This window comes from Barbatula barbatula (genome assembly GCF_947034865.1).
Source record: "Barbatula barbatula genome assembly, chromosome: 24".
NCBI lineage: Eukaryota > Metazoa > Chordata > Actinopteri > Cypriniformes > Nemacheilidae > Barbatula > Barbatula barbatula.
The window spans coordinates 17,800,950-17,824,431 of NC_136787.1; the positions used below are offsets into that span (position 1 = coordinate 17,800,950).

Here is a 23,482-nt window from a genome sequence, read left to right on the forward strand (position 1 = left end):
AAACAGGGCCATGTCATTACAAACCTGTTTGACTTTCTTTTTATATTTTGAAGAACCACTGAGACATTTCTCAAAACATTTTCTTTTATGTTTCAAACATAACTTTGACTTAATAACAAATGACATTAGGGTGAGTACACGGTTTAATATCCGTGTTGTGTTTTATGAAAAGATGTCACCTTGGGTGTGGATGATGTCACTTTGGCACCTTAATTATGGGAGTAGATTACACTGTTTGTCCATGGCTGAACAATATGCCCTCTACACGTGACCCAAATAAATCAACATGACTACACTTATAAATGAGTTTCATTTTATTAATAAAAGCTCTCATTACAAAACAATACAGAACACATAACAACTGCTATGATTTATCAGTTGTGTCATCAATAATGAGAACCACAGTAAGATCTGACGTCTGTCCTCTTTTTTTGAGCTAGGTTGTTTTTTATTTTCATAAACCTCCCAAAAAAAAACGAAATTCAAGACCCTTTATATGTACCGGTGAGCAACTATGGTTACCACTTTGAGAACATGACTTGAATAAATGATAAACGGATATAAAAGCACAAATTATGTACAAACAGTGATGTTCCGACAGTGATGGTCTAGTTTATTTCGATGTCGTTTGTCGGCACTGGCTTTCGTTCGGCCTTTTTGCCTTTCCTAAAAAGAAAAAGAATGAGGTTTTCTTCAGCTGTGGTTTTGGTTCATCTCTGTTAAGTGTTAGTAAATACAATAACTTCAATGTGTTCCATCATAATTTAACACAGGAAAGACAAATGACACCATATGCAAATTCATGAGATCTGTTGATACTTACTTGTGCAGGACAAACATCACGACAGCAGCAATACCAGCAGCGGCAAACACAAGACCACCAACAACACCAACAATCAGCCCTGAGAAAACAATACATGCGTGTTACAAATGACCCTTCGTTGATGGGAATGATGCAAAGACAGTTTCATGTTAATCATCTGCTATTTCTTATGAGTATGAATGAAGTAAATAATGCTTTTAAATGTGAAATTACCTGCATCAACATTTTTTTGGTCTGGGTTTGGGGCATTTTCACCAGACAGCAGGCGTCCGGATTTTGCTGTAAAATCAAAGGTTTAATAAAAAGTGAATATGGTTAGATCGAACCCTGCTGGATAAAAAGAGAAAAGACAAACACCACAGATAAAAACTACAACATACACCAGCTAATGATTCAACGTAAGAATAAAAATACTATTTTAATATACATATATATATATATATTTTACTAATGTAACTTTCTGTGTTTTTGTGAAGATGGCTATTATAGTTTTTTTGTCATTTTATGATATTTGGGATAATTTTATATTGCTATTAAAGTTTTTTCAGCTTTATCGTAGTTTTTGTTTATTTTATGGCCTCAAGGTTAATTTAAAGGCCATGTTTTTTTAGGCCAATTTAAAAAAATGTTTTAATAGTTTTAGTTTCACTTAACTATAATACGCTCTGATCTTTGGGAATGGACTACTTCAAAAATACAGCACGGTTACTTTTCTCTGTAGGGATCATTACATCTTTCCTAAAGTTGTTTGTGTAAATTGCACGCGTTTCAGATACTCATATCAACGCAGGCAGAGAAACTGAACATGTGATCCTCACAATAGGAACTTGCCTTTCTGTTACAGATCTTAAATATGATTTGAGATGAACTGACCGAGACATATCTTCTGACAGTCCTCTCTGCTATCAAAACGGTTGCCGTTCCCCTGACAGCCTCCATACAGGAATAAACGACAGATCTTCTCAACACTGTCATAGTAATACTGTGGAATGGTGGCAAAACAGTTGCCTCGGTCCATCGGTAGAGAACACACCAGATCTGACACGCAAGAACATAGCAACACACATCTTTTACCAAATGTAAATTCAAGAAACACTAAAGACAGATTTGTTAAAGGTTGTTTGTTATACCATCACTTGGATACATCTCATTGTATTTTGCTGAGCACGCTCTCAGACAGTCTTTATCACTTTCAAAGCGGTTGCTGTTTCCACCCTGTCCATTATAGAAGAAGGGCGTACAAACACCAGACTGGGTATCATAGTGAAACCTCAGGTGCTTTTCTCCTCCTGTGCCCTCGTCTACTGGATCTTTGCACATTAGGCCTGAAAAAATAAATGTAATTCCATCCTTCAATGGTTTTGCTGGACATAATATGGCAATAATAAAGAAAAAATTGTTGAATGGGAATAATAATGACTATTCATATTCATTACAACCATAGAGCATTTCTTATCATTCTGTGATGACCTCATGAAGCAAGTACTGTTTTATATATCAGATTCAAAAAGAGTACAACGTTATTGGTGTCAAGAATTCATTACAAATATTATCATGAAAAAAACCTCAACGTACCCTCTGATGCAGTAGAGACCAATCCATACACCAAAAACATCAACAGAAAGCAAGAAATCATGTTCATTTTTTAAGATTGGACTTCCTTTGTGAGACGTGCCAACAGATTCTGTTCTGTGAATGCCCTGCTCGTCCTTTAGACCCTCTTATCAGTTGAGTTTTTATGATAAGGGTGTGTTTCTCTGTCACTGAGGCCAGTTTCAGTCATAAAACATCACAACGGTTCCGCTTATGGACTCGAGTACGGTTTCTGTCCAACGTAATGGATTTAGCATTCATTCCGAAACCAAAAATCCGGTGTGAATCTGAGAAATGTATTTGGGATGAACCGCATGCAGTGATACAATAAGCATAAAAAACATTATGTAGAAATTCATTTGAATTGTTATTTCATGTCCTCATTTGTTTCTTCTGAGTGATCCAGACAAATCAAACAAGGCAAACGAAAACAAATCTGCTATATTTACACATAAATGTTTAACTTAAAACATATTTAAACGGTATAAGGCTGTTATACTATAGGTTCTTTATCTGAGAAGGTAAAACACATTAAGCGCATATTTGGCAGTAACTCTATGATGTCAGGTTTGCATTTATTACCTGGACTTAACTTATCATAAATGAATGTTTGTATCATTGACAAAGTAAACCCAGCCCAAAGGTCATGACTCATTTAAAGAAATATTTTGATTATAAATCGCGTTCAGTCATATAAAACAGCATTTGATAAAGATAAATTATTAAAATACAGAAACACACTTTGATGAGAAATGGAATGTGATAAAAACACAATTGAGGGCGCTCTCTAGTGGTGTAGTCATAAAGGTCAAGTCTTCCACCTTATCTTTGTCTTTTAACACATAAGGTTGGATTATGTTTTGGTGTTCCTAATTATCCGTGTTCTTAATTTGTGTGTCCCTTGTGATGTTTTTGTAAAATGCTTAACTGTACGTGAACTTTTACAACTTAGACAGACATTTAAAAGGTGGGTAATTGATTCAGTTCTTTCTAGATTGTATTACGTTTTGACATCTCAAACTTTATTTATTACTACCGGAACTAAGCCATGACTTTTTCCTTCAGTAGGACACAAAATAAGATATTTTGAAGAATGTTAGCAACTGAACAACATCGGTACCCATTGATCGCTGTTGTTCGGTTGCCAACATTCTACATAAAGCCTCCTTTTGTGATCTGTGGAAGAAAGAAAGTCATATAAAGGTTTGGAATGACATGAGTGTACCCATCACGCTCTCTAAGATCTCAAAATGCAGGACTTTTGATAAAACCTACAATATCTAAATCCACCAAAGGGGGTCGAGCTTTCTCATACGTAGCACCTAAACTCTGGAACAGCCTTCCTGATATTATTCGAGGATCAGACACACTCGCCCAATTTAAATCTAGATTAAAGACGCATCTTTTCAGCCAAGCATTAACTTAATGCAAATATGCTAAATAAACCACCAGGAGATGCTGACATTAGATATTATTTACTAGAATAATTGGATTTATTATATAACACACCATGTAGTGTGTTTTACCCTTTCTTGGGTTTTTCATTTTTCCCCTGTAAAGCTGCTTTGGAACAATGCAAATTGTGAAAAGCGCTATATAAATAAAATTGAATTGAGTGTAAGTAAATGATGACAGAACTTAAATTTTTGGGTGAACTATCACTTTGACTCCTTTTGCTTTGTTGAGTAGACACGTAAAGTGCAGTTGTGATGTGAGGAATCGAGATCCCCGAGCGCTGTTCTCTGCAGATTAAACGTTCATTAACCTCATCACTGTTGACATACTGAAGGAATAAGTTTGCTGTGTGTTGTGCAACGAAAAGCAAAACAGACAGCGACAGGGAACCGAGTCTTATGGAAAAAGACTCTCAAAGGACCGTTTATGAGAACTTTAATGAGACGCTGAGGAATAGAGATGACTTAGATGCACAACCAGTAAACACCTGCTGTTCTTCTTCAAGTACGTTATTTAACCAGTAGAGAATATGCACACATTCACAGCATTAAGGAAAAATAGATTCTTATAAAAGCAGCTGTATAAATTACATTCACAATTATGTAGCAAAAGATTTTGATATAGAAGTCTTCGTAACTAATAGGTTTAAGCTCTTCTGTAAAATTGCATAAAAATGTTCTGGCTCTTTCTAAATTTAAGATCTCATAACAGCTTCAGCAGCCCTCTGGGATTGAGGGGGACCCGTGAAACCAGTCCACATGTTTCCTAAGCTTTAAAATTCTGGAAGATTTCTGCCACCTCGACCCAACTCCGGAAACAGGCCAGACCTTGATCCCGAATCTGCGTTCTGCCTTTGTCAGTGATAACCTGACCGTTCTCCTTCACAATCACCAGCTTCGGTACAGCTGTGATATTGAATCTCTTCTTTAGTTCACTGCGAAAAGAAGCAGAAAACATGTTCACATTCAGCGAGAAAACTTAGTATTTTAAAATGTTGACCAAGCTTTTTGATTAGTTTTATATTTAAATGTTTTAAAGTAATTTTTAACATTTTTTAAAATGATGATCCCAATTTGACATTATAAAGCGACTTCATATTTTTCCAATAACTACAATAATGCTTTTTAAATTAGTATAAGATGGAGTTATTCTCTTCATTTTATAATATAAAGTTTTAAAAGTCACAGTATGTTGCTGATATGAAGACATGTAACATGGTTCCCCTCTTGTTTTATTATTGCAACATGCATCATGACAGTAAGCATGTTACACGTCTTAATATCAGCAACATACTGTGACTTTTAAAACTTCATATTATATTATAAAGAAGACTTTCGACAGCATTTCAAAACTTTGCCATGTTTTCAATTCCTTGATATTTCCATGTTCCCCTCTTGTTTTATTATTGCATCATGGCAGTAAGCATTGCCACTACACTACAGTCTTTATTTAAACATAATCCTCAAGGTGTGTGTGCAATAAACCTCTTACAGGAGGTTACTGCGTCACTTAAAGGGACACATTCACCAAAAACATCATGTCGTTCAAAACCTATATATGACTTTCTTCTGTTGTGCACAAAAGATATTTAGAGAAACGTTCCATGCAATGGGAGTCAATGGGGGTCAATGTTAGGCTGTCAACATTATTGTCAATATCTTTAAAATGTTCATTGTGTTGTGAATGATCCCATTAATATTGCAACCAGGGCTTTCTTACTACTTACATGATGCATTCCAAATCAAAATGTAATGCGTCGACTCACTGTTTATATGGATCTGACCAGGGCAGGGCCAGCCAGTCTCCGTGTATGTCATGATAATACTCCACCATGTCCTCCGTTGATTTATCCGACGATATGAACACGATTTCAAACTGTGCGGGCGGTTCGGTCTCCTCCACCAGCTCCGTGTAGAAATCACACAGCAGTGGTGTAAAGTCTCTGCACGGTGGACACCATCCGCCCGAGAAATACAGACCAACTACTTTATTTCTGAGAGCTTCCTCCGGATCGACCAGATCTCCCTCTTTATTCACGAGCGTTCGCCCCGAAAACACCTCCACCATAGCTGAAGATCACAGGTGACGAGACGGACAGGTGCGCGTCCAGGTAACCCGCGCTCTCCAAAGGTAGTGTCCTAACTATTCCTGGACAAATCGTTGTGTGTTTTGCGTCTCACACGTGTTTTTTAAGTTACAAATGTGAATAGCACGAGCGATTATACTGGTTCTGAGAACTCCCGCGAGTCTTTTGACAGCTTAACCTGCAGGGTCGTCAATTCACAGACCGTTTCCTATTATGACAACAGTTTGTTCATGAATATTAATGACGCAATGTTACGTATGCGTACTGATTTGCCGGCTGCTGTCAACAATTCATGGGTCTGAGCGTGGTTGCCAGGTTTATGTAAAATAAACTCTTTTAGTGCCAGTGCAGATGCTAAAAAATAAACAATGTTCATAAGCCCACAACCAAGCTAAACAAATGTATATGCAACAGACGCCGTATATGACGCGCTCAAGATACAGACACGTTTTGTGAACGCTTGCGCGTTTCTGTTCGAGTCAACCAACATTGGCTCTGATCGTGGTTGCCAGATTTAATTTAAATAAATCCCAATTTTTTAAAAAGAAGTAAACTAGTGCAAAAATAAAGTACGCTGGGAGTGACGTGAGCTGACAAATATTTTCAATTTGCGCGGAAGACGCCGCGCCGCCCAATTCGCCTAATTCGTGTTTTGTGTGAACCCATTGATACACTTTGTCAGATCGCGTCACGCACGTGAAAATAACGAACTATTCCCGCGAGTAACAACATGCAGATTTCGTTATATATCGTCTTAATCCGATGGTTGAAAAGATTTGTCATTTGGCGTCACTCGCGTGAAAATAAGCTTTTCCCGCGAGTAAGAGCATGGAACGGGATTGTTCGCGTTTGGTGTGAACCCAGCATAAGTACCGATTCACATTTCGAGTCTTTTCCGTGCACAAATTCGATATTTTAAATGTAAACAAGTCGCAGTCGTGCACAAATATGGGCCGCATCGATATGGAAATAGTTGAACTTTTCGGTCATTGGAAGATAGAAAGAGGCACGTCTTGCGTTTTCCGCAGGGTTTACACGCGAAATGTGAATTGGGCCTAACAAAGTTTAATGAAATATGTTTCAAAGCACCAACTCCCCTTCTTTATACCTTAATTACTGTAATAACTGTAGATATGCTCAATGTATTTAACGAAGAAGCAATTTGTGAATTTACTTCAATATCGCTGTCTCGAATGTGAAGATAAAACTGCACATTAAAGGTGAGTTGACTAAACTGACATTTCCCACAAAACCTCACTTGCACATCATTACCATTAATGAACTGATTTTTTAAATAATTTTAACCAAAAGAGTTGTGGATCTCATCTTTAAATAAATGGCTCAATCCTGACATTTACATCCCAAAGTAACTGCATTTTCATATATCACTTACACACCTAGCAATTACACGGACACTTCCCACAGTGGGAAAAAAATTCACAAACACAAATTCACATTAATTTTTTTAATCTTATAAGGATAGACTTACATAATAATTATAAAAATTACTTAATGAATCAAGTAACAGGTTTTTAAATGTGTTTATACTTAAATGAAAATAAAATGAACTATCTACATGTTAAAAAAGGACAAAAACAGATCAGGTCCAATAGAAGCCAGTTACCTATGCGTGAAAGAACAGTAAAATTGAACTATACATGTATCTGCAACAATCAAATTGCACAGTTTCTTTTTTATTCTTTTCTGACTTTTTTATACAAATGAATAGAGGAGCAACAGCATCTTAAAGGGACCATACGTTCGCTTCTCTCCACGTAGTTATAGTGTGCATTTATAGAAGAACATCTGATATTTCCTCTACTTCTATACCTACAAGGTTGAGTTCGATACGTTCTATTTCAAACATGCACACGTTCGCTCGCTCGACATAGAAATCCGGTTCTCGGTCTTTCACGATCACGTAAGGCCTGTTTATTCGTTAAATATGGCACTCTTCATAAAAACAAACAGTCCTGTCGCAGAACAGTATCTAAAAAGGTTATGATCCCTCAAATGCTGTTTAACACTGGTACATTGCCTCCCAATTGGCACGCCACACACAACACCAGTGCATTTGATCTTATAGAGCATAGCAAAAAATAAAATACTTAGTTTAACCTTTTAGTTTTTTTAATGGATTCAAAACCAGAACAGAAACGTCACAATTAGCAACACAATAAACATAAACTTTCATTGAGAGAACAAATAGCCAAAATAAAAAAGACAAGTACACATGCATCACACTAACATACGAGAACAACTCTACTTTTATCATGCAAAAAGAACGGTCTAATTTTCATATTTCGTTTTGTTTTTTTCCCACGTCGACCTGACATCAAAACACAGTACAATACTACAGTAGGTACATGTAAAAGGCCAATCCTTGAATATGTCTTTTCTAAGGGTTCCGTTTGCATATTGACACATCTGTTTTCCATTTTGAATAAGACACGACCCTATCAATGGCGATTTGGTAAGTGCATGCGGATGAAGTGAGGGCGTGTGATGCTGTTCGCCTCTTAACAGTGACCTAGCTTTCATTTTAAATATAGAACAACAGTCCCAAGTTGTTACCTCTGCGCTGTGGCCACATGATGACCACCGGTCCTGTTTTTGGAAAGCCGATCGGGTCGCCTGCATTAAAGATTCAAGGTCGAAACTTGGGGAATCACAAACAACTTGAACATAACAGAAAAGATTTAAGATTAAAACAAAACGTGCCAATCTGGTGAATGTCATTAAAGTGGTCAACAAATGCAGGGGTTATGCTTCAACCCAAAATCATAAGAAATTGCATTTTGATATTACAAACAGGTCTCATTTTCTTTTCCCTTTGATCCAGAGTTGAATTATGACCCCTGTCTTCATGAGGATCACATCGAGAGCAGCGAACACGCTCTCTGTGTGACCTGAGGACAACTGAACAACATTGTGTGTCTGAAATGTCAAAACGCAAAGAGGGTAACCAAAGGCAGAAAACGCAGTTATAGTGAAAAACACTGCAGCTGCAAGTAACTGTAACATTCCTTGGGGGGGGGCCCTTCGAGTCTAATGAAAATGTAAACCGCTTACAGACAAAATACACATAAAAAGATACTGGAGGATAATGTTGAGGCACAAACTTTTAGGCTCTCAGACAGGCAGAATGGAAAATCTGAGACAGCAAATCTCCCAAAGGCTGATAAGTCGCATGACAAAAATGGGGTGAACGAAGTTCCTGAATACTTTTTCTGTTATTGCATTTAACATTACATGTTCAGGATAAAACACTTTATGCATATCACTAAATACTTTGGGGACAATTGAGAAATGCAGTAACCATTTTCTGCACCATATTATCGCTAATACTCAAGAAAACTCGCAAATATATTTTAAAATGTTATATAAAATTAAAATCAGTGGGCCTCTTTTAAACATTAAATGAAGCCCATGAAGTAAAACGAAAGGTATACAAGCGTTTACTTATAAACGTTCTGAAATGTTACGAAAATTTAAAAATTCGGTGAAAACAAACAAGGGGACTAAATAAGCGCTGAAATTTTGCCCAGACATTACATTTAGTGCTTACGATAATAGCTGCGTTAGCGTTTATGAGTGGTGACGATACATATATATAAAAACAGGGAACAAAATACAAAAAACTATAATAACATAATACATGATGGTGGGGTTTCTTCCACAAATGTTAAAGTGTTATCGACGGTGCCCGTGTGCACAGTTCTCTGCTGGAGGGCTAAAACGAGTCGCATCTGGCAACCAACAACCTTCCGCTCGCCAGCCTCGCAATAAAAGACATCCGCAAAGACATCAAGGACAGTGAATTGTGTTACACGACAGATTGCTCTCCTCGAGTCCGTCTAGTTTACAGACAAGAGGACGATTTCCACAGGCAACTTCATATTGCCAGCTTCCATCCATTTATCTCACGGCACTTACGCAGACTGCAGCGCATGCTTTAAGACATCCCAGACGCTCCCTACGTTTCCCCCGTCTGACATTTGGCAGCTTTTGAATCATCCCAAAACAAAAAGGCTTTTAAAATTCCCACAACTACAACTAGCTCGATTTCTGCCGTGTACTATACATGAAGGCATAACCCAAGGTGACCGCAGCAAAACGTTTGCGTCAGAAACCCCCAATGCAGCCCAGATTTTCAGAGAACGGTGTTGTCGTAACATAATCAAACCTCTGGTTTTACGATGAAAATAACGCGTCTTCGTAACCAGCACTGGCACCAACCGGAATGGGAAACTCTTGAGGCAAACCTCTGAGTGTTAAGCTACGTGTATGTCGGGGGATGTGAAGTCCTGCTTTCCGTTCAACGATAAGAGACACTTGACTAGTGGTAATCCAAGGTTCCACTGAAATGTCCGTCAATCCATTTCCAAGAGATGTTACGAGAAATGTTCCAAAGATAACTTTTGGCAAAGTTTGTGGAGCACATGGTACATGAAGTTCCTCCCCTCTCCTTGGTCCACCAGCGTTTCGCACCTACGATGTTTTCACAAGGTCATAGACGTAAATGTGAAAGTCGTCGTCAAACTTGATGAAGTAGACGGAAGGTTTGGCCTCCACTTGATGGATAACCATGCCAGTTCGTTTAGAGCCGTCCTCTTTGGCATATTCCACTTGCTTCCCGACAAGGCTGTCCACAACCTCACCCGGCTCTCGCTCCGCTGGGGGCGAGTCATCTGCAACGGACCAAAACAAACTAGAATGTAGAAATCATCTTAAAATGACCAAAGCAAGGCGGCCTTTACAAGCAACTCTTTTCAAATCTACAATTATTTTTAACTTAACTAGACCAAAACACCGAACGAACGTACTAGAGTCTGGCATGATCCTCAAATCTCCGTCTTTATAGTCATCCAGCAGCTGGTACATGTAAAGTACGGGGTCTTTCTCGTACGTGATATAAAACCATGTGTTCATGATGGGCGCTCGAGCAAGGACCATCCCTCTCCACTCGTTCTTAGTGCCGTCCTCTGTCTCGAACATGTGCTCCACAGCTTTACCGATCATAGTGTCTGCCAGGTGGGCGTCACTGATGCGCGAAGATGCTAAAAGACACACGAGGAGAGCGAGACACATTACGAACGCCAGGATGGGAAACACCCAACCGGGAACAATAATTCTTCAATAAATCAATGTGTTTGTTCTGGATGTACCTAGTCTGTCAGGTAGAACCTCCAGCCCCTGCACCCTCTCGTCTTTGTGTAGCTCCAGGCCGTAGACGCAGTCAAAGCCGTCGTATTTGATGAGGTACAAAGATGGGTTGACGGGCACCTGGTCTAAGACGGTCCCTTTCCACTGTGACGCCGCCCCGCTGCCCTCCTTCCAGATGTGCTGGATACGACATCCCACGATATTCCGCCTGGGCTGAGCCACGGCTTTCGTGGGCCCTACGCTGGTTTTGTGTTTCCTGAGGAAGCGTGTCAATCACGTATCAGGAGTTGACATCTCTCAACAATGAATGTTTAAAGTAAACATGAAACAGCATTCGCTTTGCTTTCGTAATTTAAAACATTTCTAAACAAAGCTTTTCTAAAAAAATTACAATTGAATTAATTGAACAACCACATTATAAGGTGCTAATACACGAATACACTTACTTATGAGAATTCTTTTTCTTCATCATATTTGCAGAGACACCAGCATGCCCTGCAATAAAATGCAAATGAGTTCAAAATTATCAGTAATAATACATTTCTTTGTGGTGAATCTTTACATTCTCCGTTCTTCTGGAATGCATGGATTTTTTTATTCAGGTCAAGTCATATTCCTTTAACCGACGCAACCAATAGCGTTTAAAGGGGAGATGTTTTGAACCGCTTTAACATTGCCAGTTGCCGTATTTAAAAGCTTTAAAAATAATCAACCATCTACATAAATTTTCAGTGCATGTTTTTGTTAATCTTTTAACACCAAACAATGTTTTCTGAAACTCTTAATAATTAAAAAGAAAAAACTAACAGCACCACCATTAAAGATCAAAAAGTGCTATTTTTTAGAGTGCTTTTCAGTTTTACGCCTTTTGGCTGCGACACCTGTTTCTGTTTGACTAGCTTCAGTGACTACTTACAGTGTTCGACTAGCTTTTCCAAGGCGACGGTTAAGAAAGTATCACTTTAAAGCCCCAGTGAAATCAAAATTAAAGTTTTTAATTTTTATTAAAAATAAGTTAGCTTTAAGGACGTATGATCCTACGTGCTGACAAAATTCCTATTTGCAAAATATAGGCGTTCAAAACTGACAGTCTCAAAAAAAGAAATCAAGATATTCCATGACATCATGCTACACTTCAGAATCTCGTCAAAGTTCTCGTCCAATCAAATCCTCTTTCGAACATATCCGACCCGTTTCAAGTCTACTCAGAATGTTGTATGTTAAGGCTGTATGGAAGAAATCAGACATCACATCCATGGTGAGTAAAGTAGAAGCCAAACGACTTCAAATGACACATCACTGGTATCACTGATCTTCCTATTCTTTTCGATAGACTTTTACACCACTGTCTATGGATATTACGCTGTTAAATGGAGCTTTGCCAGCCGCTATTGGTTATTTTAAAAGTGGGCGGGGTCACTTGATACCCTTTACTCATCAAGGATGTGATGTATGACACACCGCATAGACACAGCAGCTGTGTTACTGAAGTATTGCTTTTAACTGCTAACTATGTTATGAAATATCTGATATTCCGAGTCAAATCTGTGCATCTGAATGCGATTCGTTGTTTAAATACTTTTATAATGATTGCTATAAGCGGGCGCTTCCATGTTTGTTTCTGCCGGGTCTGAGATCTGTCGGATTTACGTCACGTGAATTCACCCACTTCTTTCAAAATACACAAGTGTAAGTGCCTGGTGAACTGGTAGAAGAATATAGTGATCTAAACAATTGCTTGCATTACAGATACTGCCTCCGATGTGAATAAAACACATCTGTCAAATTATATTTGAGAAGATTGTTATTTTTAGGTGAACTATCCCATATATTAATATTGAAGAAGAATATTGCACAAAAATGCGAAGTCAATCAAATTAAATGTACCATTCAAGGTAGAAATGCTAAAGAAATAACATCCCATAAGAAGAGCAACATTTCACATGAAAAAAGTCAAGGTGCTTGATCATGCTATGCGGCCGTGAAGGTCTTCCAAGTAGTTTTCCACTGTTTTCAAGTCTGAACACCTTCAGCACACCTGACCTCAACAAGCCTCAAAATGAGGAATTGCTCCTGTGCAGCTCCATTAATAAAAAACCTCAAAAGTGTACGTCCCCTTAAAATTAAACAAGCAACGTCCACAAAAACGAGAACACATACCGTTATCAGCTCTGGATCTCTGGGCAGTGCTCTTCCCGAATGGGGTCTTCATTCATCTGTGTGTGGGGGGGCAGCCCAGCTGCCACACTAGGGCGATAAGATCTATTTTTCTCTTTCTAATGAGATAAAAATAAGGGTAAAGGGGAGGGGTTCAACCTAAAGGGGGCGCTCACATAAGCAGAAAAAATGTTGACCCCCTGATGCCCGTCTGGGTTTGGAGCTCAGTTGAGTGGACGGAGCGGTTTGTGTCAGGCCACTCCGGGCCGGAATGAATGATAATCCACACTTCCACTTAAAGGGATTCAGCAACCTGGAAAATAAAAGCACAGTATCTTCAACGTCTGTGTAACGTTGTGGGAATGTAAATGGTATTCTGGTCATATTTTCATTAGCTGGATAAATCCTCTGACAGGCCGAGGAATCGCGCCAAAGATCCTCAATGTTAATGAGCCTCGAAAGTCAAATTAAATGTGATTTTATCAAAGCGTTGGGTTACTGTTTCATACCAGACTATGAGAGACTACTGCAGTAACCCCTCATTTCCTTACTGAAAAAACTGCAGGCATTACGATTTTTGAAAGTTTCACAGCAAAAGGCAATGTCTGTGCGACATCATAAACATATTTCTGTCCATATTGTGCAGACGCAACACTCATACTTCAGGCCCATTATTCATTAACTGAATTAAAGACCAATGTGCTCTTGTGACGTCCCAACGCTCAAAATACCAAAGAACCCAGAGCAGATTAACAATAACATGACGCTCATTATTCAGCAAATCAAACGCTGTTATACAACACAACAGAGCACTACAAGCACAAGACCACTTCACTCAACCCTGTTACACCAGAGAAGATAAAGTCAAGCTCTGTTTCATGCTGATGAACTTTGTTCTACCAGACCGTCCAACTAACTTTAAAACCAGAATTTACTACAATTTCACGTTATTTATTTTTACAAACCAATCCGCTGCATGTGAACACGCCGTGGCGCAATCCTAACGCAATATATCAAGAACAGGGTTTATCTCTTAAAACATCTTCCATCCTTTCATTTTAGATTCTGCTCATGTCTCTTGTAATATTCACAAATTATACATTGTTATTGAATGTATTGTGGTGATTTTCAAAAATATTTTCAATATAAGCATTTCTCATTTCTGGTTTGGATGTTGTCCTTCACTATCACTTTGCAATTCTTGTTCTCTCCTAAAAGCAACTTTAATTTTCTGCTGTATAACAGTATATAAAAAAAAGTAGTGCAATATATTTTTTCTTTCAACCAGAATAAATGAGGTGGAGTTTACTTGCAAAAACAGATAACGCCGTTTCTGAAAGTTTCATTCTGAAAAAAAATCATGTTTTTATTGTGCATTCCAAGTAATATCAATCAAGCTGCAGTGGCATTGTTTTGATTAGGTAAAATAACTTAAAAACAGCTAAATAACACAAAAACAAAACATTATAAAAACATTTTGACCATTGTTTTTGTTAGTACAATAAATATTACTATGATGCACAAATAGTTTACATAATATTTTATAATAATGAGAAAATGTTCAATTTTCATGAAAACAATTGTTGCGATTACAATAAAAACATTCTTCGTTTGCATATCACCTTTTATTTTGGAGTGTAAACATGACACAGACATGTTCTTGTCGAACGAGAATCATGCATTTGTTGCCTATATATTTTCATGCCCACATTTCGAAAGCGGCTCCACAATATCTTGGCGCTCAGCTTGTAGTTCTCCATATTATTGCATTAAAGATCAGCACATGGATGATGAAGCAAATTTGGATATGCATTATATCCAGTGTATGAGAATGTAATAGTTTTTCTGTAGAAGCAGAAGTAGTGAACTGTGTCAAACGTTGACCAGCGGCTGTAATAATGGTAGCATATGACAATGGCGAATACAATAATAGAAAATTTACAGCTCAATGATGCAGTATAATAGTGTTATCAAATACAATTTCATAACATGACTTTTAACAAAGTAAACCAGAACATATCAGAATAGTATTGATATATACAATGTTTAACTGACAAATTGCCAGTAAAATAAGTGCTTATAGAAAATGTTATTACATAAAACCCATAACAAACACGAAAATCAGCTTTCCTGACTTCAACGCAATACATGTGGTAATGTTTTGCTTTATTGGGGGCGGGTGGAACACAAACATAACACAAATCAAATAATATAAAAACATGCTTTAACCAAACCCACCCGGTTTCCTGATCCTAAACCCACCGGTCCTCCAGAATCTCACTTTTACAACCCCAATCGATCAATGGACCCTCCAGAGGTGCCCTACGAAACTCTCCAGCAGACAAATCCAAATGAACCCCCCAAATTATGCATTTCAATAGTGCTGATGAAAATCCAGTAGACTGTCTCAATGCAACCTGACCAGTGAGCATCAGATGAGACCACTAATGAATTCAAGACCTAACATTTCAAATTGGCCAGAACCCTCAACAATGCAGTGAGATCAGTTGGCAAGATTGGGTTGCACTGCTGCCATTAACAGGCTAAATGACAAGCAGACTTGCAAGTTGACCAATCTTCACTATAAACACACACAAGTATACGTTTAAACCCGAGTTTGTGAGATCAAATGTGCACATCTGACGAGACAAATGAGCACGTTAACGGTCTTTGCAGACCTGACAAGACAAACGTAAGCCAACACATCGCACGTATACTCCATTTTACCAACTACACGACCCAAAAGAGACTTAAAGTGAACATAAACGCCAACGTTAGAGAGCGAATGCTCCATTTCAAATGTGCCCAGCTAACCGCCTCGAGCTCGCTAACAATCCTCATTGAGCATCAAACATCGCTCGCAACGCACCCCAACGCCTCGCTTGAAACCAGACAAGGCACACGGGGTGGACACGCAGTTAAAGAAACATCTTACAGTCAAACAAACGTGTCGTTTTTGTGTCTAAACGCAGTGCGCTAGCTCGAAGCGGCTCAACGGCTCCGACCGCCATTTTGGCTCAAGCGCTTATTTACAGTCCCGCAGCAGAAACAAAGGAAGCAGAAGAAACACATTTTCAGCAGAAACGTCTGGACCAAGCGTCCCCACGGCTCGCAGCAAACCCCCGTCACCTCCCCCTCTGCAGATTTCACCACATTTGTCCGCGTTTCGCCCTTTTTTATTAAAGTACCAAGCATAAATGTGACATTAATGGCGTGGATGCTCGCTTACCCCGACAATAATTTAGAAAGTCACGCATATTACGGCATAACAACTGTTTCCACTCCAGCTCTGCTTCACTGTCTGTTCAATGAGCAGCGTTTGATGAGCGCAGGCGGCCCCGAATGCGGCCGAGCTCCTGCCCTCCCTTCCCCCGTTGCCAAATAGTGCGCGACCGGCGCTGCGAGACCAACCTTCCTGCCAAATAGTGGGACGCGGATCGTTTTCTGTCGTTCCACTTCGGCTGCTTTCGACATGACGGGCGAGCTCGTGTGCGCATGCGCAAGCACTGCGACAGGAGTTGGGGAGATATGGTTGCTGTCCTTAAAAACCCACTGACAATGGTCTGGATGATAGTTTATATGAGAAGCAATGTCGTGATGTCATACTCAACTGTGTATATTTTTATGAATGACAGGCAATAGCTTATAGGCTACAGTCTCTTTGATGGCGTGTCTTGTGCAAACACACATCATGTTTGTTCAATCAAGCAGATGTTTTACAAAGTCGGTTTGATGTGTATTTACCTATACGCTTCATAAACTAAAGAAAGGTGACCTAAGGCTTTAAATGTAGCCTATACGACTATTGAAATGCATGAGACGATGACTAAAGTCACCTATGAGATTATATAGCCTAATATAATCCATAAATTATCAATTGAAATTATATTTGACAATTTATACAAAACATTAAGATTTAGGATTACTAGAGTTTAAAGTTCAATCCAGTCAATGTTTTATTTGTTGGTGTAAAGGACAGATAAAGTCGTGATGTGTGGTCATGACAATACCATCATTCTCACTGACCCAGAGGCTTCACAATTTTGGACTGTACATAAACAACTGGCGTTAAAAAGATTTCATACATGTTTCAGAAAGAAGCAGTTATAAAGCATCCTTTCCTTTAAACCGGTCATAAAGTGATACTTCTCTTTGTCATCTCTGGTAATCCGGTCGTCTTTTCTCACGAGATCCATTAACACCCACGGCAGAATCATCAAACCTCCAGACAGACGATAAAACCCCAAAATCACAATAAAAGGGAGTGGCATCAATAATCTCGCCGCTTCCCAAACAAAACTCGGCCGTCTCCCTCTGTGGTTGCCATGGAGACAGTGTCTTCACATGCCTTTGAACTGCTGCATAATGGACAGGAGCTGCTCGCTGCGTTTTTGGATGTTGCACTGCTCCTCTTTCAGTCTCTCCTGTTCGTGAAGCACCTCCTCCTGGAACATCAAACCAATAATAATAAAACATCTAAAGAATCTCTTCGTTCATGACGCCAGACGTTCTCCGGAGTGTGTAGGTGTGGCTGACCTAAAATGAACTTTTGATGACAACTTCAGCTTCTACATATTTCCTATAGTAAAACAATGTGTAGGTTGGGCATATGGGTGCGCTTGTTTTTAAGTTTTTGAAACGGCTAATAATTGACCATCCATTGGTTGCAGGGAGGGACCTTTTGATTGGACAAAAATAGAGCACAACATTACACATCCATCAGTTTGGAGAATTGAAATGTAGCCACCTTTTTGACGTTTTCTAGCACATAGACGGAGCTTATTATCATTGTCTCTCCATATATGTTCCACGAAAAACATTTTTCTCCATTTCAACAGGTATAATGCATTTGTTGTAAGTTTAAAGCATGCTGTCTTTGGTGTGCATCTGTCACTAGTTTGTAGGGAGTGAGTGTTTGTGGTTACTGGAAGATCACACACCCTCAGTTTACACAACTCCTTTCTCTCCTTGTCATTCTCGTCTGCTCGCGCGCGGAGCCAGGCCTCGTTCTGAGCTTTGTGTTTCTCCAACATGTCCTGAAGTTCCTATCCCATCACAACCACAAACCATTCATTGTGAAGAGCGCGTCACATCTAACAATGTCATGTATAGGACTGTGCAAACAAACACAACTCTTCTGATGACAGATTTTTTAAAGCAGTAATATATTAAATTGTTCACTTTCAACATACGTTTTCATGATAATTTACTCACCCCCGTTGTCATCCAATATGTATATGTATTTTTTTCTTTAGTCGAAAAGAAATGAAGGTTTGTGTTGAAAACATTTCAGGATTATTCTCCATATAGTGGACTTCATTGGACTCCAAACGGTTGAAGGTCAAAATTGCAGTTTCAGTGCAGCTTCAAAGGGCTTTAAACGATGCCAGATGATAGATAAGTGTCTTATCTAGGGAAATGATCTGTCATTTAAAGAAATTATAATAAGTATATGCTTTATGAACACAAATACTCACCTTGCTCTGTTCTGCGAGGAGCGTTCACGACTTCACGTAATACGTAATTACGTAGAAAAGGTCACGCTTGATGAAGGACCAAGTCAGTGTTTACAAATGTGGAGGATGACCGTTCAAAAGTTGATGAATGTTCAATGACACATTTTCAATTGTCTTTGTGTCAGTTTACTGTTTGAAATGGTCATTTCGTGTGCGTATCCTGGATTTTGCCTACGTCAAGCGTGACCTTTTCAACGTAATTACGTAATACGTGAAGTCGTGAACGTGCTTCGCAGAACAGAGCAAGGCAAGCATTTGTGTTTATAAAGCACATACATTTTAAATTTTTAGAAAATGACCAATTGTTTCACTAGATAAGACCTTTATTCATCGTCTGGTCTCATTTAAAGCCCTTTGAAGCCGCACTGAAACTGTAATTTTGACCTTCAACCGTTTGGAGTCCATTGAAGTCCACTATATGGAGAATAATCCTGGAATGTTTTCACAACAAACCAACTGAACTAAATAAAAACGATGGATGACAACAGGTGTGAGTAAATTATCATGAAAATGTATATGGAAAGTGAACAATTCCTTTAACATTTGTGAATGAGACTGGACCTGTTTCTGTTTTAGGAGATGCTCATTGTGAGCGTCCCGCTCATTCCGTAGAACTTCTGTGTCCCGTACGAGTGCAGCCTTCTCTCTGTTATGGGTGAGAACAGATTCATATATTTTCACTAATAGGCTAAGGAAATTATTTGGTACATAATGATATTTACCGGTCTAGTTTTTGGAATTCATCATCTAACATGGCAAAAGTTTTGTGGATCATCCTCATGGCCTCATCACGCACTGCTGTGAAATCTCTATGAGCCGTCACCTACAGAAAATAAAATGAATGTTTTATCTTAATAATAGTTCACCCAAAAATGTTTTGTTTACCCTCCAGTTGTTACAAACCTGTATATCATTTCTTTATTGTGCTGAACACAAATAAAGGTATTTTACTGAAAGTTTGTAATCAAGCCGTTTTGAGTCAACATTGACTCCCTTTCGTCTTACAATGGGAGTCTATGGTGACCCAAAACGGCTCAGTTACAATTAAAATATCTTTTAATAATATTTTTGGGTGAACTATTTCTTTAAATCGTATCCTTTCCAATTACAAAATGAAATACTAAGTGAATATTCTAAAGAAAGCTTTATTATTCCCATTATTGATTACCATCCAGACACATTTTAAATATAAGTTAAATTCACTCCAACAGATAATACCATGATGTATTCATATTCACTTATACTTTAAATATATTATACTTTAAATAATAGATAATTCTTCATTTTGACTTTAATAAGACTTTTTGTTATGCATTACAGTAAGCCACTGAATGCTTATGTGACTTTATGTTGTGTGTAAAATGCATATATCACCTGAATGTGTTCATTTGTGTAGTTTTTAATGGTCACTGGAGACTGACTGAGCTCATACTTCACATTGGGAATCTTAGTCGGTGTGAAACTAAAAGAGACTTGTTTTGAATAACGGAAAACAGAGGTTTCATATGAAACTTGAATGAGAGAGATGTGTCACCTGTTACTGACGCCCTGCAGTCCAAACTCAGACAGAATCTCTTTCATCACTGTACAACACAGAGCAGCGTGAGTTATGATGAACGTTGAGTTCAGATAAAATGACACCTGGAGACTAGACAATGATATTTACCTGGCTGTCTTTCCGAAGGATTGATTAATTTCATTATTTTCAAATCATTGAATTCTTGCTCTTCATTTCTGCCTCCAAACACATAAAGCTGAAGAAGTTTATGAATTCAATGAAAGAATAACTAACCATGTATAATTGTTTTCACACATTTGATAGTTTTATACAAACTACAAATACTTTTTTAAAGCTTGTTGACAAACATACGTGGCTATGAACAATGAACGCTGTGTGTCCGTGGCGTCTGACTGGAGGGATGCCCACATACAGCGGGACCTTCCATTTCATCTTTGCTGTATTATGCAGATGAAACAGGAATAATATAATAAAACAGTGGATTGTGGGCATTCCACATTCAGTTTCAGTGTTTCTTACCGATGCTTAATTTGTAAATTTCATTGGCTGATGATTCTGCTCCATCTGGATTACTGACTGTTCCTCCAAATAAGTAAATATCCTAAAAAACAAGAATAAAAGTGAACATTTCAATTGAAATTTGACAAAAGAAGAACTAAAACTGTTATGAGTGATGTTGTGACACCCACACTGTAGAATTATGTTGCCAAGCAAACGCCATTCACATTCTCTTCAGATGTAATGTATTCATGTTATTTTATAGTATTATTATGTTATTTATATTTTATTTAAACTGATTTTATCACCTTGTCGTGATGTGATGTAAAAGTTTGACCAGCACAAACCACAGGAGAGTCTCCCCTCACTTTACACTGTTCCCAGACCAGGCTCTCTAAGAGAGAAAACATTCACTATGTCCTATATACAGTATATATATATATATATTAATTATGAGAGTAAAAAGAAAAAAAATTGTCTCGCCGTAGCAGTTGTGTTGTACCTGTATTCAGGGCACATATGTCTTTGATGGGCGAGCCGTCCTCTGAGCAACCACCAAACAAGAATATCTGCTCACCCACTGCAGCAAGTGAGTGGTTATATCTACACAACATATAGATAAACATAAGGCTGGAAAGATGACGGATGCGATGAGTCTCAAACGCATAAATTCAGCAAACAAAACAACAGTTCACAGCAGCTTTAAACAGATGGCCTAAAGATTACGCTTTCACTTTTTCACTTCCTAAACATTCACACACTTGTTCACTCCTATTCCTTTTTTAAGGATGGATCGTATGAACACGAAGTGAAGTTAAATTCACAAACAGAAATACCTTTCTGAAGGGAGAGCGCCAGTGGTTTTGATGGGCATCCAATTCAATGACACTGAAATAACAGCAGAGGAGCTATTTAAACATCATTTACTCTCCTCACCTTCGTGTAATTTTTTCGTGACACACAAAATTAGGACATTTTGAAGAATATTATATTATATTCCTATATTTATTAATGTTGTACCTATAAATGTCATATTTCCAACCATGTAAGAGTTATAAATGAGTAAATGATGATACAATTTAATTTCCCAGCAACTTGCATTCCTATCTCAGGTTTTACTGTAGCACGCACAGAACTGACCTGTGTTAAACATCATCAGATCATCCGTAGGGACTCCATCCTGAATGCCTCCATACACATAGATATTCTCTCCCAGAGCTGCTGAACTGTGTTTCAGTGTCCGCAGAGACACGCCAGAGGTGGGCAGCTTTTCCCACATCATAGTAACTGATCCACAAGAGAAAGAACGGACGACTCAACAAATTACTCAACAGATTATTTGAGCAGAAAATCTTGATTTTACAGACCAATCTCATATATCATACCAATGTCAAAGCAGTAGACACCTGCCAGCCCTTCTTTAGCATCGGGATGAGAAGATCCTCCAAACAAGTAGAGTTTTCCTTTAACTACACTATGAGAAGAGTGAAATGCTTGTTGCAGTTTTCGAACACAGTATAACGGAATGAACATTTTTATGGGAATGTCTTATCATCACCACAGTGAGTGTCCTGCTCTCGCCGTGGGAACGTCTCCTTTCTGAGGCATTTGCTCCCACGTCACAAGATTTGCTGAAACTGACACATTTAAAATGTTACGTCTTGCTGTGTAGTCAGACAAACTTGGTGATTTAGAGAAGTGGTTCTCAAACGTGTTAGTTGTAAATAGGGTGCATAGCTTTGCGGCCCCCCAAATAAACACTTATAATCTTAATTTAACCCGAAACATATTCAACAATGTTGGAAGCTCAATTCTTTTGATGGTGGTCATATTTTGTTTAATGTTTGATTCCATAAAATCTACGCAAAATTTCTACAAAATCTAGATCGATCTCGGGGCCCCCAGTTTGAGAACCACTGATTTAGAGACGTTTCTTAACGTGTAAATTGCATACCTGTGATCATGTAGAAGTCATTAAGATACAGTGGGAAATATTCCTAAAGCCATAAAATATATATCTTAGTATACGTAAGAATCAATGATCTTTATGAGCCACGTAAGTGAAGTTTTGTTAGTGGGTTAACACACCTCTGTGCTTACGTTTGACGTTCCTCCAAACAAGAAGGCAATATTTCCCACTACAGTAATCGCATGTCCGTATCTGTAGGATTTAAAAACATACTGTCATCACATTCAACCCATAAGAGTTGTATTTATTGTCAAAGCATTTTACGTATAGTGTCTGATCACGTCTGTGAAGGTTTGAGACACTCAAAGAAAGTTGTATCGCTCACCTCGGGCTTGGAGGTACTCCTGCAATTTCCTTGTCAATCCAGTGTCCACTTGCCAGGGCCATTTTAAAGTCTGTTTACTGTTGATTTAACGTGTGTTCCACTTAATTCAATTCTTCTGTTTTGTGTACATCAATAGGATTGTGTCGAGTGCTAAATAGTGTGTCCCAGTGGATATACTCACTCACAGGTACAGTGTCATGTAGTCTCTCTAAAGCAGGTAAGATGAGCACACCTGTCGCTTAGTGATGGAGGCAAACAAACTTCACCAGCTCGCCACAGATCTGCTGCCGTATCACCTCAGAGAGAGAGAGCAATTTATTTCAATTAAGCCACACCAAATTGGATTGCTTCAGTCAAAAACATTGTTATTAAATT

At 38.4% G+C, this 23,482-nt stretch overlaps 4 protein-coding genes across 4 annotated transcripts; all 4 read right to left on the bottom strand.

The window, feature by feature from the left end:
• Positions 1-71: 71 nt before the first annotated feature.
• tfpil (tissue factor pathway inhibitor-like) lies at positions 72-2,542 on the bottom strand. Its single transcript, XM_079449500.1, has 6 exons — positions 2,399-2,542; positions 1,954-2,148; positions 1,697-1,861; positions 1,037-1,102; positions 824-902; positions 72-666 (listed from the first exon to the last, which is right to left on the bottom strand). The coding sequence occupies exons 1-6, from the start codon at positions 2,463-2,465 to the stop codon at positions 609-611; spliced, it is 630 nt and encodes a 209-aa protein (XP_079305626.1). The 5' UTR covers positions 2,466-2,542; the 3' UTR covers positions 72-608.
• A 1,522-nt stretch (positions 2,543-4,064) lies between these two features.
• On the bottom strand, positions 4,065-6,843 carry nxnl2 (nucleoredoxin like 2). Its single transcript, XM_079447931.1, has 2 exons — positions 5,637-6,843; positions 4,065-4,805 (listed from the first exon to the last, which is right to left on the bottom strand). Exons 1-2 carry the CDS (start codon positions 5,936-5,938, stop codon positions 4,637-4,639), a joined length of 471 nt encoding a protein of 156 aa, XP_079304057.1. The 5' UTR covers positions 5,939-6,843; the 3' UTR covers positions 4,065-4,636.
• Positions 6,844-7,409: 566 nt separating this feature from the next.
• Positions 7,410-16,674, bottom strand: spina (spindlin a). Its single transcript, XM_079449038.1, has 6 exons — positions 16,510-16,674; positions 13,284-13,593; positions 11,570-11,618; positions 11,126-11,379; positions 10,784-11,017; positions 7,410-10,648 (listed from the first exon to the last, which is right to left on the bottom strand). The coding sequence occupies exons 2-6, from the start codon at positions 13,333-13,335 to the stop codon at positions 10,449-10,451; spliced, it is 789 nt and encodes a 262-aa protein (XP_079305164.1). The 5' UTR covers positions 13,336-13,593; positions 16,510-16,674; the 3' UTR covers positions 7,410-10,448.
• A 946-nt stretch (positions 16,675-17,620) lies between these two features.
• On the bottom strand, positions 17,621-23,169 carry LOC306889408 (uncharacterized protein; the record flags this gene model as incomplete). The annotated part of the gene is made up of 18 exons (XM_079448303.1): positions 17,621-17,725; positions 18,221-18,325; positions 19,358-19,442; positions 19,519-19,619; positions 20,171-20,258; positions 20,331-20,379; positions 20,463-20,550; positions 20,667-20,752; positions 20,835-20,916; positions 21,122-21,207; positions 21,316-21,416; positions 21,650-21,701; positions 21,954-22,100; positions 22,199-22,287; positions 22,372-22,450; positions 22,768-22,810; positions 22,914-22,974; positions 23,108-23,169. 18 exons carry the CDS (start codon positions 23,167-23,169, stop codon positions 17,621-17,623), a joined length of 1,509 nt encoding a protein of 502 aa, XP_079304429.1.
• Positions 23,170-23,482: the final 313 nt, after the last annotated feature.